The sequence below is a fragment of the Anoplolepis gracilipes genome, chromosome 1, assembly GCF_047496725.1.
Source record: "Anoplolepis gracilipes chromosome 1, ASM4749672v1, whole genome shotgun sequence".
Classification (NCBI taxonomy): Eukaryota; Metazoa; Arthropoda; class Insecta; order Hymenoptera; family Formicidae; genus Anoplolepis; species Anoplolepis gracilipes.
In genome coordinates, this window is record NC_132970.1 from 7424390 (window position 1) to 7443201 (window position 18812).

Here is an 18812-nt window from a genome sequence, read left to right on the forward strand (position 1 = left end):
AGATGCTCCGACAGGGAACACTTTTACTTTCTATTTACTTGCTGGCATTCTCCGCCAGTTTAGTTCTGACACTTCCACCCGGAGGGTCATGGACAAGTTTTGCATCCAAACCTGGTAATATCATATTTTTTTATTTTGTCTTTAGTATTCATTAAAAAAATGAAAAATAAATACAAGTATTCATTTTGAAAATTAAATTTCTTATTTTTAAGATCTTTTAAATTTTTAAAATCTTTCAGATAATTCAAATTCAAATCTTCTAAATGTCAAATAATTAAATAGAAATAAGTATCTTTAATCTTTACTCAATTCTAGGTGAAAAATTTATACATATATATATAAAATTATATCTTCTTTTATATAAACAAATTAAATAAAATTAGATAGTACATCAATTACTATTTTATAGTTTATTCGCGAGCCCTTGGACCTCCGACAGGAATGGACACGATATCCGTGCCATACGTGCCGAAATCTCCATTGTTTCCGAAGTTTGTTGACCCAAAAACGTTTATATCTAAAAAGACGGATATGCTAAGCAACTTGTTCGGTGGTTTAGGACCAGTTGCATATAATATAGCAGATGTCAAGCCGATTATACCGTATGGCGCAAGTGGATTCCCTATAGATACCGTTGATAGCGCAAATGCATTATCTAATAAACGAGATATAATACAAGATGGTAAAGGAAAAACGACCGACGGTATATATAAACGCGGTATATTTGGTCCATTTGCCTCAAAGTTTGGTCCGATAGGTCCGAAATTCGGACCCGCCACACCTTTCTCATCACCAGAGATAATGTCCGATTATTTGAGCAACGCACCCTTCTCTCGCAAAAGAAGAAGTATAGAAGTACCTTCCGCAAGCGATGTCAATTCTATTCCGAGTTCATTGTCTTATCCAAAAGATTCACAGATAGTAGAAAATACATCGGCAACAAAATCAGCCACTAGTGATACGCCAAAGGAATATTTGCCGGGAATATTCGGACCTTTCGGACCAGGTGGACCTTTCGAGCCAAGTGATTCTTTCGGATCGGTGGTAGATCCGAGCACGTTTACCTCGAAGAAGTCTGCATTTCTAGATACGCTCTTCAAAAATCTTGCCACTAGTACTCCAGCAACAACAACTGAAACGCCGAAGAGCACTATAGTACCGGCTAGCTTCTGGTTACCGTCGTCCATAATTCCGAGCCCAACTGAATACACCGAAAAGGTGTCGGACTTTCTGGACAAGCTATTTGACAGCATAAAGTTAAATGCGACCGCGCAAGAAGCAGATGATAGTTCAAGTGCAAAAAGCGATTTTTTGAGATCTGTACAATCTGATGATATTTTACCGGATAAGAGTGCAAGATCCTTGGACGATGCATCGTCCATCGCAGCTGCTAAAGATGAGATCGTTGATATTATACTATCGGAGCTTGGTAATCTAAAAAGCGACATGATAGCGACTTTGAATGATCTGATTACATACGAGAAAACCGCAGCAACCACCGCTGCTACGTCGAAAAAACCTTTTAAACCCTTTTCCAGTATGTTTCCTTTTGCAAAACCAACAGTAGATCCAACGCTTCCTTTTCAACAAAGAATGGCTGTACTCAGTCAAGTATTCGATATGTTGACGGATTTGCAAAAAAACATCACCGTAATCGCAAAGGGGACTAATACTGGTACTCTGGAGAGTTCGGAAGAATTGCCAAGGGTTCCATTAACTGACAGCCCTTCACCAATTAACAACACTCTCTTGAATGCCATTCTGAAGAAAATATCCAGCATTGAGTCTGTAACTACAGCTTCCTATCCAGCAAGTCTTCCCAAAGAGAATCCTATAATAAGTAGAGCTCTGTCCAAAGAGCCAACATCTTTCTGGGTATCTTATCCGGAGAATTCTGCTGTAAAACGACAAGTGGACGATGATTTGCAATCATATTTAGAAAACGAAAACGACAACACTCAGCATGATCATAGGCAATACACAAGAGGCGTAAAAATGCAAATGCATCAGGGATACCAGAGTCTACCCGCGGGCTCGGTGGAGTCTGTACAAGCCGGGGGAGGTTCTACACCGGGGCATCAAGGAGGAGGAATTAAGTTGTTGGTAAGTGTATAATTTTGCTTTAGAAAATCTATAATTATAATATTAATAATAATATAAATTAAAAAACACATCGAAAGACCGATACGATTCATGTATTATGAAAACATATCAATTTCAAAAATCTTGCTAAATTTAGATACATATAATATATATACGCTTATTATGAAATTTATAATATTCAAAATTAAAATTAGTTCTAAAATAAAGAAAAAATATTTCACAAGTATTATAATTATAGTTATAATTATAATTATAATAATTATTAAAATAATAATTATATATTTATATATAATATATAAGTTCTTTAAAAAATATAAAATTAACTTAAAAAATTGACGAGTAAGAGCAAAACGCTGTAATTAGTGTGCAAATATTTATTCTATGTAGCAAATTAATCTATTATAATAACGTACGTTCCGGTCAACTTTATGACCGAATTATTGTTTAGAAACCTTTGCATTTTCTCATTTGATTAGTACTTTTGCGCTGAAGAGGGTCATAAAGTTGACTGAAACGTACGTTTATTATAATAAATTAATTTGTTACATAGAATAAATATTTGCGCACTAATTACAGCGTTTTGCTCTTACTCGCCAATTTTCTAAGTTAATTATATATTTCTTTAAATAATATTTACAATGTTTATATTCAATAATTTTATATTGCTATATTAATGAAACAATAATTACTAATTTGTGTATGTCATTCTTTTCTTAAAATGTTTTAATTGTTATTATTACATAATAATTAATATTATCTTGGAATATTATTTTGGTGATTATTAAGAAATAAAGCCAAAACTTTAAACTTTTTAATCTGTAACAAACATCATGGTGTGTGTAATTTATTTATAAAACGTACAGAAATCTCTCTCCAACCAGTAATACCAAAAGAATTTTTCGAGTCTTGAAGGTAATTTTTGACGTTTTACAATTTTTTAAAATCTATCATCTGTATACACACCTACTTATTTAATTGTGTTTAGAATTATCAAAAAAAAAAACCACAAAAGTAAAATTAAAAATTACAACAAAATATTAATTATTCAATAAAAGTGAATGAAAGTCAATATACACACACATGTAATTTTGTATCATAATATATAATGCATTGTATCATAATATATAATACCTTGGAAGCCTATCTACAAGCTATTCTATTTAAAATGAGGAAAATGAAAATTAATAATTATATTTTATTACCTGATATTTTGTCAAAGAGATCTTTGTGCTTAAGCAAGAGAATAATAATAATAAAGCTATAAAATGTAGTGGTAACATTATTTGATTTCAGATTCAAATGCCTAAATTGCCTAACTCTCAAGCTCCAGGCTTTCAAAGTATTAATTACAATTAATATGTGCAATATCTCTGAATTATGAATATCGCGGACATCTATTCATCTGTCGCAGGAGCCTAACGCTTACGGAAATTTGAACAAATGGACTGACTGGACACAGTATCACAAGAATGAATATCAAGATCATAGGCACCATCACAATCAGCATTAACCCACTCTTAGCCAGCAGGAGTACTTCTTTCATCGTATATTTACATGATTAGATTTCAAATGAAAAATGCTATTATTTGAAGATCCATATAAACGTGTACGTTATTTCTTTAATAAAATATATGTGGCAAAATAAGGTAAAAAAATAGTAATATTATACAGAATCATATAAAATCATCTTCGATAAAGAATCGAGATAATCAAGAATGAATTTTAAATGCTGGATTTCCATATACTGCACAATTCATTTCTTTACCAAATACGATACACGAGTTTTTCTTTACGTAAATGTATCGAAGGATATAAAAGGTGGATGCTCTCCTCTAATGGTATTTAATCTATTCTTTATGTAATTATACTCTCTCTTTCTCTCTCTCTCTCTCTCTCTCTCTCTCTCTCTCTCTCTCTCTCTCTCTCTCTCTTTTAATAACAGCATTCAGACGGCAATGTATCCAACAGTCGCACAGAGAGACCGCGGCACACAGACGCAATCCTGCATCAAGTGCGTTGCTCTGTTTGTCTTCAATCAGCAATGCATTGCACGCAGGGTAGTGTTAGTGTGTTAGGAAGCATCACAATTTGGTTACGTGACATAAAATTCTATAAGAGATGGACGTTAATATCTAATGTTAATATCGAAGAAGTGGAGAGACAAGTTTCTGTACTTCAGTAACGAAATGTTATCTATAATATTTGTTTCATATATATATATATAAAACGAATATTATTGATAATTACAATTAATTACACACGCATATATATATATATAAGCGTATGTATGTATATGCGTCTGTGTGTGTCTTAATATTTATTCTTTCTTGCGTTACATTTTCATATAAAATTGTGGAAATATTGGCAGTATTATAAGCATAGACTCACATGTTTCGTCCTTCATATCGTAATATCTCGAATCATTATATTCATAAGTAACGCGCCATCTTCGGATTTAACGCAAAAGTGAAATATTTTATGAGACTTTGGTACTTAGCTATTGATTGTACTACACAACCTTAAGAGTAAGTCACTATCATCTGCTTTTCGTGATTTTGGTGATGAGGTATTCCATTTGTTGATCAATGCGAAATACCATGTAGAACGATGCTAGTACACTACCCAATGTTACCAGAAATCCTAATCCTTCGAATATTAATTTTGGTGCAAATATTTTCCAAACCATTAAATGCCGACAGTGTATTGTTGCCGCGAGCATACTGCCGAAAGTCTAGAAAAGAAATACAATATTTAATTATATATATGCATGTGTGTGTGTGTGTCTGTGTCTGTGTGCAAAAAGTGCTCTTTACAAAAGATAACAAATATGTGTTTGATTTTATATATTTTATACACAACATACCCGAATTCCGTGAAGTAACGTATATTTTCCTGCAACCGAGAAAATTGCAGCATGGAAGGCAGAGTCTTGTTCAAACAGTAGAAGTTCACCTCTTTTTATGTCATCGAGAAATTTGGCTTTAAGAAACTTCGGAAATACTCGATGCAATGTAAAGGGCACAACCACTAATAGTGGTAATGTCGCACCCAATATAATATGCGATCCGAATGTATTGATACCTGCAAATTGTTTTGTTGTGTGTTAGAACTATATAGTTAATAGTGATTTTAAGAAAGACTCTATCTTGATATACCTACCGATTAAAATTGCTGATACTAAGTTTCCATAAAAATGACCACCAGTTCCTACAAAGGCAGCATGCCAGTGAATAGTAGGAAATGTTGCCTGATGACCAGTTCCATAAAAGAAATATTCAGCTAATAAAAACCAGCAAAATAGCACAGGCATAGATACGTCAACCAGTTCAGCTGTGTGGAATGCAGTAATATACAAAAGTTAGAGATTTAAATATATATATAGATAAATATGTGCACATTTTATTTGTATCGTGTATACTTACAAATATTATTAGCATTTTTGTATCTCTCTATCGCGGATAAACCCAATATACAGGTACATGTTACAAACATCAAAAATGTACCAGGCGATAGAGTATCTCCCAACAATAATGCATACAGAAGTGTGAGAAATACACTTAATGAGATAAATGCAGCACTATATGCAGTTCCAAAACCATAAATGATTGGAAGCTCATCGGCATCTATTCGTTTGCGGGAAATCGAATCTTTTATCTTTTCAAATAACCGAGGCACTATGTTTTCGTCACGGTAGACGTCGATGGATTCTTTCTTCTTTGGCAACAGATATATACTAAGTGGACGATAATAGAGGATGAGAATCGCCAATACGCAGAAGAAATAAACTACGTTAGGTAATGTATTAATTTCCCAGGACAGAGCAAGTTTCGGTTTGACAAATTTCGGAAGCTTTTGAAGAATCCAATAGCAACCCATACAAACGCTTACAATAACCGGACAATACTGTCCCACCATGACGCTAGGAGCAAAACCTGTGAGATTTCCACAACTTTGCAACCACAATCTAACTATTACTACATACGATGCGAGAATGATTGAAGCAAGTAAGACAGCAAATAAAGCACGCTCCCAGTTATTCGGCGTTGTGGACCAACCAACTTTACCAGTTGCAAGTATAGAGCATTCACGCTGTAAATGCTCCTCTCTACAGCGCCAGAAATAATGTGATAATCTCACTGAAATACACGCTAATAAACCGACAATTAATACAATTGTCCTGAAATTTGGTTTTGACGGCTTTGACATAAACCTTGTTTTCTTTTCAAAAGTATTCTCAGAATCACTCTTTCTTAAATCAAAAATAAATAGACAAACAAGAGTAACAAATAGAAAGGACAAGACTTTATCTTCTTCAACTATGTAGCTGTTGGAGAAAAGCCCACATACCGTTAGAAGAAGTATTATCCTTATTACATAAGTCATCAGTTTAATTCTACGATGATCATACCAGCACATTGATATGACGTCCCAGTTTTGAGCAATTACTATAACTAGTAAACCAATAGAAATTGCGCCAGTGGCAAAAAAAGTTGTATTCCTCAATTCTTCTAAAACATTCAACAAGAACAGACATGTAGTAATTGCTGCAGTAATTAAATTTGCTACAATGGCACATTGTAAAAATGAAGATTTAAATATATCACACATACGATTTTCAGGGATACCAGTGATGAAGAGATAAAAGAAAAACAAGGAACAAAACATCAAAAGTAAACCCTTGGAAATTAAACCAGAATCAAATTGGACCCATATTTCGGAACATGTGTCTTTTAATAATTTAAAATAACTTTTGGTATCTCCAACAAAAGTTTCTAGCTTTTCAAAACTATCAATATGTTTAATTCGTTCAGCGAGAAGATTATACACATAATCTAAATGCTGAAGCTGCTCCTTTGAGAATAAGTATGTATCTGCGGAATATACCTCTATGTATTTTTTTGTTTGGGCAATATTTCTCCATAGAGACTGTAATAGATATGATAACTGACCAGCAGTATCTCCTACTTTATTTGGCAAACAATCTAGTATTATAGAACCTAAATTAGAAAAAGGAATTGGTGTGCCAAGAATCGATGCCAGAGTAGGAACAAGATCAATTTGGTTCACACTATTATCATTATTAATTGTAAATCCTTTCACCAAAGGAGTCGTCGAGTAAACAAACATTGCAGCCTCAACTTCATTCGAACTGTCACCTCCATGATCGCCTGTTTCGGTCATACCGTGATCTCCAACAACAAAAAGTATCATATCCTTTTCAAGAGATGCTACAATTTCTTTTATGAGCGTATTTGTATCGTTCAATTTTCTCGTCATTTCTGGATGCTGCGAGCCATGCTTGTGTCCGCAATGATCAACTCCGAGTGTATGTGCTATCAGTAATGACCAGTCTTTCTTTTTCATCTCAAAGAAAATACGGTATTGGACATCTTTGTCTACACTGTCCAGATCCCAGACATTGAACGACGGCGATGGGAACTGTCTCATAAATTTATTCGGGAATAAATTGGTCCACGTATCATCTCCCATAAAAACAATACCTCCGGCAGCATTTTGGTCAATGAGATTGTCTTCTTGAATATACTCCGAGGCAAAGTTCGAGCCTATTTCTATAAAAGTAGGCAAGGAACCTGTTGTAAGACCCTTGAGACGTTGCATGGTTGTGGTAGGCGGATCGGCTATGAATTTGTATAAGCGTGATTGCGACGGATGTTTCTGCAGCAATTCATGAATTACGGGCAACTTGTTACGATGATAGGAGAACATCGTGGCAGTGTTCTCGTACCACTCTGCGAACTCGTACTTCAAGGCATCGACGATCAAGAGTACGACTCGCGCTCTGCGCTCCAGGCATACTTTAGCGGCGTGTTCCATGTCCTGGAAGATGTTTGCCATGTCGCAATCACCGGCTTTGTCATTGACAGTGCATTGTGTGCATTCGGCCTGTTCCGGCCTCGAGACGCGATTAAGGAGGAAGCCACTTGTAAAGACTAACAATCCAGCTGCCATCAAGTAAGACATCCATGCCTGAAATATTAAGTAATTCCATAGCCTGCTCATTTTTGTCGAATCAGTATTGCTGCTGGATGTTATTCACTGCTGACACAACGAAACTTCGATGAAATCTTAACCTACGACGCGTCGTCAGTTTATTCTTCATCATTGTTACATTTGCAGGATGAATACGCGATCGTTCTCGTATTATTTTGTTTAAATGCCAAAGACACTTAATCGATAACTCATGTGTTGGGATTGTAAACGGATATTAACCTCAAACCGCTGGCAACTTTTACAACACATATGCGGGAAACAGTGTTGCCAATGTTGTGTGTCAAAATATTTTCTACCAACTTAATGACAGTGAGAAGTGAGAAGACTTTTCTCTCTGGTATAGTGTTTTATATTTGTCGTAGATTCTAATTGGCTGTTATTTATTACAAGAAAATTGCCGACCCCTAGAAATCTCTATACGATAGCCAATCGACTCTCATTCTTGATTAATTGTACAAACGATTCAAAATATTTGTGACGCCGAGTGAAGTGCAGCGAAGGTATTCTTGCATTTATCGGAGTTGTTGGTTGTTGGTGCGCACTTATCACCTTTTGTATCTTTTCGTAATTCAAAACCCGTGTCTCTTGGACGGTGCCAAAAGTTGCGGTCAGTTTTAAGACACGTTAAAATATTGCTAACAACGAACAGGTAAGTTAGTGTCATTACGTTATTATAATACGTTTAATTTTTTTATTATATACCTCTCACAACATTGCATGCATTTAATTGTTGATGCAAACGTAACGCGATGCACAAATGGGAATTTATATATTTTACAATTTCTTAAAATCAAGCAATTATACAAGAATTTACCAAAGGAACAACAGATTTTTTTGATATAATGTTTGTTTTGTTTACAATTTTTTTATTATTATTTTCATATATATACATGAAGGTCATTAATATTTTAATATTATGAATTTATTAACATATCCAAGCATGTATTTATATATTAAAGTACTTGATGTATGTATTCTTGTATATACATCAAGTGCTATATACAGCATATTGCTATATATACGAGTGTTTTATTCAATAAAATATATTATTATTTATAGAAGTCAGCATGACCGGTGGAAACAGCACTGAAAAATCAGCCAATAATCCTCTAGAGCAGTTTGTATTACTCGCAAAAACTGCAAAAGGTGCCGCTGCCATAGAACTCATAAGGCAAGCTGTCGAAACACCTGGTGTTCATGTTTTTGGTGAATTATTGGATATGCCAAATATCAAAGAATTGGAGAATGGACCTTACGTCCAATATTGGAATACTTTGAATCTGTTTGCATACGGTACCTATAAAGATTATTTGGAAAATAAGGAGAAAGTATTAGAGTTAACTCCTACGCAAAAAAAGAAACTCCAACATCTTACAATTGTCACTCTTGCTACAAAAAACAAATGTATACCTTATTCGGTACTATTGGAAGAGTTAGATATAAAGAATGTCAGAGATCTAGAGGATTTGATTATTGAAGCAATATATGCAGATATAATTCATGGGAAATTAGATCAAAAAAACTCACAGTTAGAAGTAGATTATGCTGGTCTTGGACGAGACGTTCGACCAGGTGATACTGGTATAGTAGCTGAGACCTTAGCTGCTTGGGGTGAAGCATGCGATACAGTTTTATCTTGTATCGAAGATCAAATATCTAGAGCTAATGTTGAAAAACAAAAAGCTACATATCACAAAGAAAGAATACAGAGAGATGTGAGTTATATTTTTTTTTCTTTAATTATTTGTCTAGACTATAAGAAATTTAATATATATGAATTTTTTCTGTTCTAGATTACTAATATAAAGAAATCTCTTGCTTCTCAAGTAGGAGTTAGTAGCATTCAAGAAGCTGATGTCGCTGGTGGTAGTTCTGGTGCAGGAGGAAGCGACTCGAGTAGAGAAGCCATGCCGGTGCTATCGGAAAAGAAGAAGTTACAGAAGGTCAAATGTATCAAAGTCAGTGGTAAGTTTTGGAAGACATAAATTCAATAGTCCTCTATTGCACAATGTGCATTCTTTGCATCTTCTTCGTTTATTCTTCGTTCATTGAATCGGATTTTACGCTTCGAATTTGTTGTAAAAAATCGAGGCTAAATAATTGAATTGAAAGTGATGGAAAAATTATCAAACATTTTTGTGTTAAGTTTTTAGTTTAGATTATATTAAATGAAGAATGAAAAGGGTAATGTTAAAATTACACGCACTGAATGATATATGTCGAATTGAAAATCTTTTATGTATCTAAAAAATATCGAATTTATAGAGGAGATTTTTAGAATAAAGTAGGGAAATAATATTTTATAGAACATGCTCTAAATATAATATCAAATGATATACAAATATGTAAGACTATTCGATTTTATGTAATATTTATGGGGATTACCATGCTATAATAACGAATAAAATCAAGAGTATTTTTTCTTGTTGAAACATATTTGTAAGAATGATTTATTGACACACACATCATATAGAATTTTTCAGAAAAACCGAAATCGATTAATAGCTGCATGTGTGTTTAGAGAAACTAATAATATACATACACATACATATTTTATACAAGCATACTTGTACTATTATTTCAAATATCTAATATAGTTAGTCTTTGCTGTATAAATGATTTTGGTAATTATTAGTACAAAATTTATCATCTATTTACGGAGTTAATCATTTATTTATTTATACTAAGTAAAGAGTTTTAATACGTACATACAAAATATACCTAGCAAAATATATGTGACGATTGTCTTTACATCGAGCATTTGAAAACTATGAATCTTTTCTTTGCAACAAAGATAATTTTGTAGGTAAGCTTGAATATTCTTGTGTGATATATCTGTTTATTTTTTTTAGACCAAAGACATCATGTTTTATGTTCGTAGGGCGTGAAGAATTTAATTAGGATTTGACTCTAGATGAAAATTTGATAAATAATGCAAGATGCATTGCATATTTATCAATGCATACGTGCCTACCCATTGCCAGTTATCACATAAAATGGTATGCCCATTCTGACGAGTTGATTGATGCTTACTTCCAACGATAGTATCGTTCGTACTGTTTGCGTTCAGACTTTACAGATTCTCATTTTGTAAGGATTTGTAATCACTAAACAATTTATTGACAAAGCATAACTACTCGGAGAGGTCATTTTTGAAAGAAATCGTATGTTCAGAAAATTACCAAGGTATGACATCCTATTGATGTAGTTTAGCAAAAAAAGAAAAAATGTCAATTGAAGAGCTATTCGATTGTAATTGCTATTCCAATAAAAGGATGATATATTTTAGTAAGGCTTTTTTTTGTATCCTCTCTTAATATCTCTCCTTCCTTCACGTTTATCTCGTCTCCTTCACGTTTGCCTTGTTTCTTTTATCTATTAGCAAAAACTAATATTATAGGCTTTAACAATTCTGCAACTGTAGGTATAAATCCCTACATTGTTCCCAGGACGACATATAATTATATGTTGTGTTAATTATGTATATATATATATATATATATATATATATATATATATATATATATATGGTTGTTTTTATATTTAAAATTTTATATACGCATTTACGTTTTTGATATTTCTTCATTAATATGAGTATATTTAATGATTTTTCTTTAGTAGGAAGTTATAATTCGATTATATTTTTCTTGTTCCAATATGTAATTGTAATTTGAATTCAAGTTATAAAAATAAGTTGGGAATAATCGAGAATTAGATTAGATGAAACTTTGTGACAAACTATTATCTATTCTATTTTTTTCTCACTCTTTCTCTCTCTCTCTTTTTCTCTCTCTCGTGTGCGTTAAGAAAAATAAATAATGATTAAGGCATTTATCTCTTCTTCGTAAACTTTGCTTGTGGCAAGAAAAATAGTATGCAATGGTTATATCGTCGATTTTATTTTATAACTTTTATTCTAATAGATACATTATGCTCTACTACTATTTTTTTTCCTATTTTAATTTATAATGTATTTAAAATATCTTTAAGTCGCGTGTTATACGTATGTTGATATAATAATATATTGTTTTTGACATTATGTTTTTGCATTACATTTCTTGAAATTTATACATTGCATCATTTACGCATTTTTTCATAACTCAAAAGAATATAATTCAATAGATTCGGTACGAGCTAAAACAGTAAACTCGTATTTATGATATTACATGTGTATTATATGTATAGTTACCTATAATTTATTTTTTGTGTATGCACATATTTTATATATATATTTTGAATACCCGTCAAGGTACATTGTGTTGCATTGTTTTTGTATTGATTTTTATATAATTTCGATCTTTTTTTATATAAATCTAAAATTATTTTATATTTGCTTTTAAAGTGTACAAGTGTTTACGTTGGAAAATTCTTTTGATACGTGCAATAAATACACGAGTGCTAAATTGCATTCAATACTTTTTTTCTAATTTAATATTATATCTCTCTACTGCAATATATATACATATATTGAAATCATATACGTATGGTAAACAATTAAATATGATATATATGATATATGCTAAGAAATTATACTAATATGATTAAGCATGACATGTGCTAAGAATTATATTAAGAAAATAAAAAGAAAATAAAACCTATTATTTTCATCTAAAGCTTACAAGAAAGAAAAGAAAAAAAATATTTTTTTAATATTTTGTAATGCAGTAAAATTTAATACATCTTTATAGTCATATTAATATTGGCGCATATACAAAAAAAGATTAAGATATTTCAAACAAATAAATAGTAATGAATTTTACAAATATACATATACACTTAGTAATTATATTTCTATCTACAAAGATCACATACAAATTACTGATAATCTGCTATGAGAAAGTTACGAGAAAACAGTAAAGAGATAACATAAATAAATAAATGATATATAACATGTATAGTATGTGTATGTATGTATATGTATATGTATGTATTTGTAAATGATCGAATATTCGATTGATCGTAAAATCCGATTGGATGCAATATTAAAAGATTAATTTTTTCATAATTACAAAGTGAGAAAGAGTTTATTGATATATATATATATATATATATATATATATATATATATATATATATATATATATATATATATATCAATAAACTCTAATATATATATATATATATATATATATATATATATATATATATATATTGTGTGCAAACGATATGTTTATGATATATATGTATAGTTAATGATTATAATATAACATACCTGAATTATATATATATATAATACTATATAAAATTAACACAAACTTCAAAACATGTTCAAATATGTTTTATAATACATCTAAATAATTTTTAAATAACGTTAAAAATCGTAGCTTGAAAATAGACATGCACTACTATTATGATATTACGCAATTTGCGTATGTTATTCCTACAGAGAGCAATTCCTATAGTTTGCAGAAAATATTTCTAAGAAGAAATTTAACATTATAATATCTACTCTAAAATATATATAAATGTGCATATATTTTATTTAAATGTCAAAAACAGTGCGATGGAGAGAAAACGTTAAATTAAATTTACCTTAAAGTTTATATATTTATATATTTTACAATAAAATTATATATATATATATATAATATGAACATTATTTTCTTAATGTTCTTAAAAAACTTACGAATTTATCTAATTTAGGATATCTTGTAGCTTTCGTACCAGAAAATTACTGCTTTAAATGGAAAAATTTTTTTCCGAATTATATTTACACATATAAATTTTGCATTTGTCATACTTGACAGTAAATGATGTGGAAGATGATTTTAATATATCAAGATATAAGACGATACATAAAAAGATAGTACAGAATTTCTTTATATAATTAAATGTTGATACATATGATGTGTTAAAGTATGCAAAACTGTAATAAATATAAGAATATTGAAAGATGTAAATAATTTTAAAAAATTCTACATACCACATTGCTCTCGGAATATGTAGACATAGCACATATATTGCCCACAAGAACAAAGAGGATGTTAAGATTTGGGACAAAGAGGGACAGGCAAATCAGCTCATAATTACTTGTTTTTTTATATATGCGTTGTAACAGTAAAGTATTTGTGCATATTTTAATACGTGTGAATATATTCAAAGTGCCTGCAGTCCCCCTCACTGCTAATCTCAATATTTTCGTAAAAAGCTCCATGTCTAATTGTAAGGTTGATAATTAATACTAATCAATTTTTCAATGAATTTGTAAGGAAGTCACAATTTAAAATCAAGAAAGATAAACGAAATCCTTAAGTTGTAAAATATTATGTAAATTAAAATATTTTATATAACATATTTGATATTATATTTCGAAATATTAGGACGTTTAATAGTTATGAACTAAAATTCGAACTGTTTTTTTTTAAAGCTAAACAAGAGAATTTTATGTTTTAAACATCTGTCTTATATTTATTAAATATGCATGAAAATAAAATTTAACAAATCTTGTTTTTATTAAAATCATATTTCCAAAAGAATTGATATCAAGTTGTCATATATTTATTGATAATAGTACTGTCGACATGACAACGAAATGCATTATTTATTAATTATACAAATACCCTTTGCGCACATTATATTGCGTAATTAGATAATGAAATTTTTTACTCTAAAGTTTATTATATGCTTAATTAAGCTAAATTTATTTTCTTAATTTAAGATTATATAAACTTATGACATATTGTACATTATGATTTACGTGTGCTTTTGATATCATATATACGATACGCATAATCAATATGATTTATTTTAATTTTGCTCCACTAATGAATAATTTAGAGCACAATATCAGATAATTTGTCTAATTGTTGTTATTTTGCTGTCGAACTTTTTGGCGAGGAGCATCTCTGTGTGTGTGTGTGTGTGTGTGTGTGTGTGTGTGTGTGTGTGTGTGTGTGTGTGTGTGTGTGTGTGTGTGTGTGTGTGTGTGTTTTGTGTGACGACAATTTCTAAAACAATTTTTAAACATGTGTTGCGCCTTTTGGCCTTTTGCGTTTGAAAAATACATTGACGTAGTACCAGTCTCTCATATATACGAAGAATAAATCAGACGATGACAGGATTCTTCGAAATTGGTTTTAAATTAACAGTTAATACGGATTCTCTCTCTCTCTTTGCAGACATTTCTACCTTCCGCTATAAAGAGAGATCACTTTGAGAGAGCGGTCCGTTACCTATCCTTGCATTGCTATTAAATCGTTTTGTTGTAATCGTGCTGTTTTTCGATTCCTTATTATTCACAGACGCGATTACATCCGGCGATTCTTTATTAATCGCCACAATGGTTACAAATTCCTTTTCGTTGTTAGTTGTTTGAGTTGATCGCGAAGTGCACGTTGTTAATGACTCTCCGTTCTTCTGATCCTTCAATTGCAATTCATAGCCTGCGAACAAAAATGGGGGGGGGAATCGAATATGTGTTAAAATGATAATCGTATTTAAAAAAAAAAAAAGATTGAAAGTATATATACTTACACTCGCTTTGAGTAGAACAGTCTATATTAACGATATGTTTTTTGATTGCTTTATTCTGATCGCAAGTTGCGGCTGTCAGAACTGTCGTCGCCGTCACTGGACTCATCATATTCGATGTATTTGTGGCGGTTATCGCTGAACTTTTTGTCAGATTGGGCCTTACGACTTGGCGCACATTTCTCTCAGGTCGAATTAAAATAATGTATAGCTGTGCATATACAATATATGAATCGTTACAGTAAATTAAATTAAAGGCAGAAATCAATTTGCCTTCGTGTGATTCGATAATTAAAGTTCTATTTTATTTTTACAAAAACAAAAAGACGATTCTAAGTTAAATTCCACTTTTCAGAAATTATTTCTTTGTTGAATATATATTTTAGGAGAAAGATTAATAAGAGTACAAATCTTTAATATTCTGCATACGTCGCAGTTGCATTAATTTAAATTCAAATGAGAATTTTTATCATTTATAAATAACAGGCATAGTACAACTTTTAGAATTACAACAAACTTGAGTGTTGGAATGTTGATTTTGAAATTTTTGAGCATTTTCAAATGTTTTAAAATGATCAAGCTTTACCTTTGGACTGAAGAGACAAACCACCGTTACAGACGCAGAAAGACTGATTGTGACCGACATCGAAGTAATTCTCAGTGCGACGTTGCTTCCGGTACCATAGTACAAAGGTATGAAAGCGCACCATATAACGCACGTCGTGTACATTGTTAAACCTACGTTAGAGACGTTTCTTAATGACACTTCTCTTATCCTTCATTATTTAATGAAATAGTCGTTATCGTATAAATAAAGGATGCAATATTTTTCAATCAAATATCTTTTACGTACTACAGTTACATTATAATTGCGTGACCAAATCCATTAATGTTTTACAATTCGATCAATATTTTCTTTATTATTTTTCGTAGCTATAATATATGTTATATCGACTATGATTATTACTGCATTTACATATTGTAGTGTAAAATTTAAAATAAATTGTTCTTTCGTCATTATTTCGAATCTTTACTAAAGAGTTTAATTTAGTTCTAAAAAATATAACACACACAATATAATATGAATAATTATATAATACCTAATGTGATGTAAAGTGAAAAAGTAAACTTACCAATGTGCTTACTCTCGTTGAAAGCTTCTGGAATTTTTCTCGTAAGGACGGCATAAACGGTGCACACGATTATTAATATTGTAGGATACGCGAACGCGATCATATAACTGGCATCGATATAGTTGTTACAGACGAGCAAATTATCTTCCATCGTGGGGTAGTGATGCATAGCTCTGGCGGGATCGATGATTATCCAAATTCCGTTAATTAAGATTTGCACAAATACCAATCCAGAACAGATAATAAGTTGTGATCGCGGTGATATGAAAGATGTTTTTTTCGTGCTTTTGGCAGAATTAAAAATTCTTGAGATTCGATTGGTCTTCGTTAATAATGCCGCGTATACTACCGTGAAGCAAAAGCCTGCGGCAAATCTATTAACAGAAATAAAATTGTTTCTTCTTTTTTGCTTTTTTTCTTAATTAAATATTCTATTAACATTGAGAAATGATATTTCCTGCGTATATTTCATATTTCTGATTTTACAGATTGATACAGAAAGATTCATTTATTTTATTTTTCATCGCGTAACGTTCGTCTAAATTTTTATATTTAGTTTTAGATACTGAAAGAAAATATTTTACTTTTACTATATCAATTATAGAAAATAAAAAGAAAAGGAGGAGTGATGATCTATATAAATCGGCCTAATAAAGACTTAATTTGGCCTGTTATTTTTATTATAAATTGATAGTATTACTATAGTAACTTCAATAAACGTACAAGTTATATTTTAATATTTACTTTATTTAACAACCAGCGACATGGTAATAGTGATTTCTTATTGTTAGATAGTATTATAAACATAATAAAGAAAAATTAAAAAATAATTCAAAGGTTGTATTGAAACAAAAATAATAATTTAATAATATTACAATAGTTTTCATAAAGTTTCTCGCAACAAAACATAAAACAGACCATAATCTTGTGCTGTGAGTGTAAAATAGATTTTGTTTAATTTTTGTTTACTATAATATTTACGCATTGCAATACTACTGCCAATTTTTTACATATGTTGTGTTTTATGTAGTCTATATAGTCTATATAGTTTATATATACTGTATATAAAAATCTTTGTAACACACGAATGCGCTCTATAAAAAATTACGTCCAAATGCTAAAAATACGATTTCTCGTGATTTTAATGATTTTTCTGATTTTTATAGTGTGTGTAGTATATGACTACATAGCAAACAACATACGTAAAATTGGTAGTAATACTGTAATATGTCCTGAACTTAAGGTCTGACTGTTAAAAATCACAAAAAAACATATTTTTTTTAGCACTTGGTCGCAATTTTTTCATAGATCGCATTTGTATATTACAAAGATTTTTACACATGACTACATAAGTAAAATTAGGAGTAATACTGCAATATGCGAGTAGTAAAAAAAATTAAACAAAATCTATCTCATACTCACAGCACAAAATACGGTCTGTTTTATGTTTTGTTGCGAGAAACTTTGTGAAACCTATTGTTAATATTATTAAACTATTATATTTATTCTAATAAAATCTTTGAGTCACTTTTTAATTCTTCTTTATTATATTTATTGTGTTTATAGTATTCTAAGAGAGCATTATCATGTCACTGGTTGCTAAATAAAATAAATATTGAAATATAACTTATACATTTATTAATGTTACTATTAATACTATCAATTTATAACAAAAACAAACAAATATAACCGATTTAGGTTCTTATCGCCCTTCTTTGGAAGATTATTATATCTAAATTTGTAAATCATGTAAAATTAATAAACTGGCATTTTTAGTGTTAATTAATGTACTCGAAGAATGTAATTTATAAAGTAACTTTGACAATTTGTAAGAACAGAAGAAAAATTAATGCTATCACGTTGAAACATTTGTAGACTATGCTCGAAAAGATTCAGAGTTTTATTTACCTTTGAATACCGCAGACAATGTCCGTGGGTCTAAGTATCAAAGTGAATGTAACAAGATAACAGAGTAAAATTCCTGACAGAAGAACATAAGATAGTTCTCGTCCAGATGCACGTACAACAGGCGTGTCATTATGTCTGAGAAAAACACCGCCGACAAATAATGTGACCTATTTAAAAGATATATAA

General features: G+C 30.8%; 4 protein-coding genes across 11 annotated transcripts in view; 2 read left to right on the forward strand and 2 right to left on the reverse strand.

Moving 5' to 3' along the window:
- Positions 1-2: 2 nt before the first annotated feature.
- On the forward strand, positions 3-3748 carry LOC140668594 (uncharacterized). Its single transcript, XM_072897763.1, has 3 exons — positions 3-114; positions 410-2103; positions 3515-3748. The coding sequence occupies exons 1-3, from the start codon at positions 3-5 to the stop codon at positions 3611-3613; spliced, it is 1905 nt and encodes a 634-aa protein (XP_072753864.1). The 3' UTR covers positions 3614-3748.
- Positions 3487-8393, reverse strand: Pig-o (phosphatidylinositol glycan anchor biosynthesis class O). Its single transcript, XM_072897731.1, has 4 exons — positions 5526-8393; positions 5263-5433; positions 4967-5184; positions 3487-4834 (listed from the first exon to the last, which is right to left on the reverse strand). The coding sequence occupies exons 1-4, from the start codon at positions 8122-8124 to the stop codon at positions 4640-4642; spliced, it is 3183 nt and encodes a 1060-aa protein (XP_072753832.1). The 5' UTR covers positions 8125-8393; the 3' UTR covers positions 3487-4639.
- A 171-nt stretch (positions 8394-8564) lies between these two features.
- Csn7 (COP9 signalosome subunit 7) overlaps positions 8565-18812 on the forward strand; it is a 92427-nt gene continuing 82179 nt past the window's right edge. Inside the window, exons 1-5 of one of the 5 annotated variants that reach the window (XR_012047206.1) lie at positions 8567-8764; positions 9175-9830; positions 9909-10080; positions 10841-10921; positions 10997-11403. Coding sequence is in view for 3 of the 5 variants with exons in the window: in XM_072897853.1 (XP_072753954.1) it covers positions 9183-9830; positions 9909-10080; positions 10968-10996 (849 nt within the window). In the remaining 2 variants the exon portion in view is untranslated. Of the gene's footprint in view, positions 8765-9174; positions 9831-9908; positions 10081-10840; positions 10922-10967; positions 11404-18812 lie in introns of those variants that run through there. The other 4 variants (XM_072897853.1, XM_072897860.1, XM_072897845.1 and 1 more) reach the window with 4 other exon arrangements.
- LOC140668557 (uncharacterized) overlaps positions 15046-18812 on the reverse strand; it is a 138061-nt gene continuing 134294 nt past the window's right edge. For all 4 annotated transcript variants that reach the window (XM_072897707.1, XM_072897699.1, XM_072897717.1 and 1 more), the window contains 5 exons: positions 18627-18793; positions 16719-17092; positions 16172-16323; positions 15589-15796; positions 15046-15497 (listed from right to left, as the gene is read on the reverse strand). In XM_072897707.1, the coding sequence (XP_072753808.1) occupies positions 15250-15497; positions 15589-15796; positions 16172-16323; positions 16719-17092; positions 18627-18793 (1149 nt within the window). In that variant the 3' untranslated portion in view covers positions 15046-15249. The remainder of the gene's footprint in view (positions 15498-15588; positions 15797-16171; positions 16324-16718; positions 17093-18626; positions 18794-18812) is intronic.

Excerpts from the sequence above, each read along its gene's own strand:
- LOC140668594 (XM_072897763.1), top strand. The coding sequence starts at position 3 with ATGCTCCGACAGGGAACACTTTTACTTTCTATTTACTTGCTGGCATTC. Across the intron at positions 115-409 it reads AAGTTTTGCATCCAAACCTG|TTTATTCGCGAGCCCTTGGA; the intron begins GTAATATCATAT and ends ACTATTTTATAG. Across the intron at positions 2,104-3,514 it reads GAGGAGGAATTAAGTTGTTG|GAGCCTAACGCTTACGGAAA; the intron begins GTAAGTGTATAA and ends CATCTGTCGCAG.
- Pig-o (XM_072897731.1), bottom strand. The coding sequence starts at position 8,124 with ATGAGCAGGCTATGGAATTACTTAATATTTCAGGCATGGATGTCTTAC. Across the intron at positions 5,185-5,262 it reads AGTATCAGCAATTTTAATCG|GTATCAATACATTCGGATCG; the intron begins GTAGGTATATCA and ends AACAATTTGCAG. Across the intron at positions 4,835-4,966 it reads CGTTACTTCACGGAATTCGG|ACTTTCGGCAGTATGCTCGC; the intron begins GTATGTTGTGTA and ends TTTCTTTTCTAG.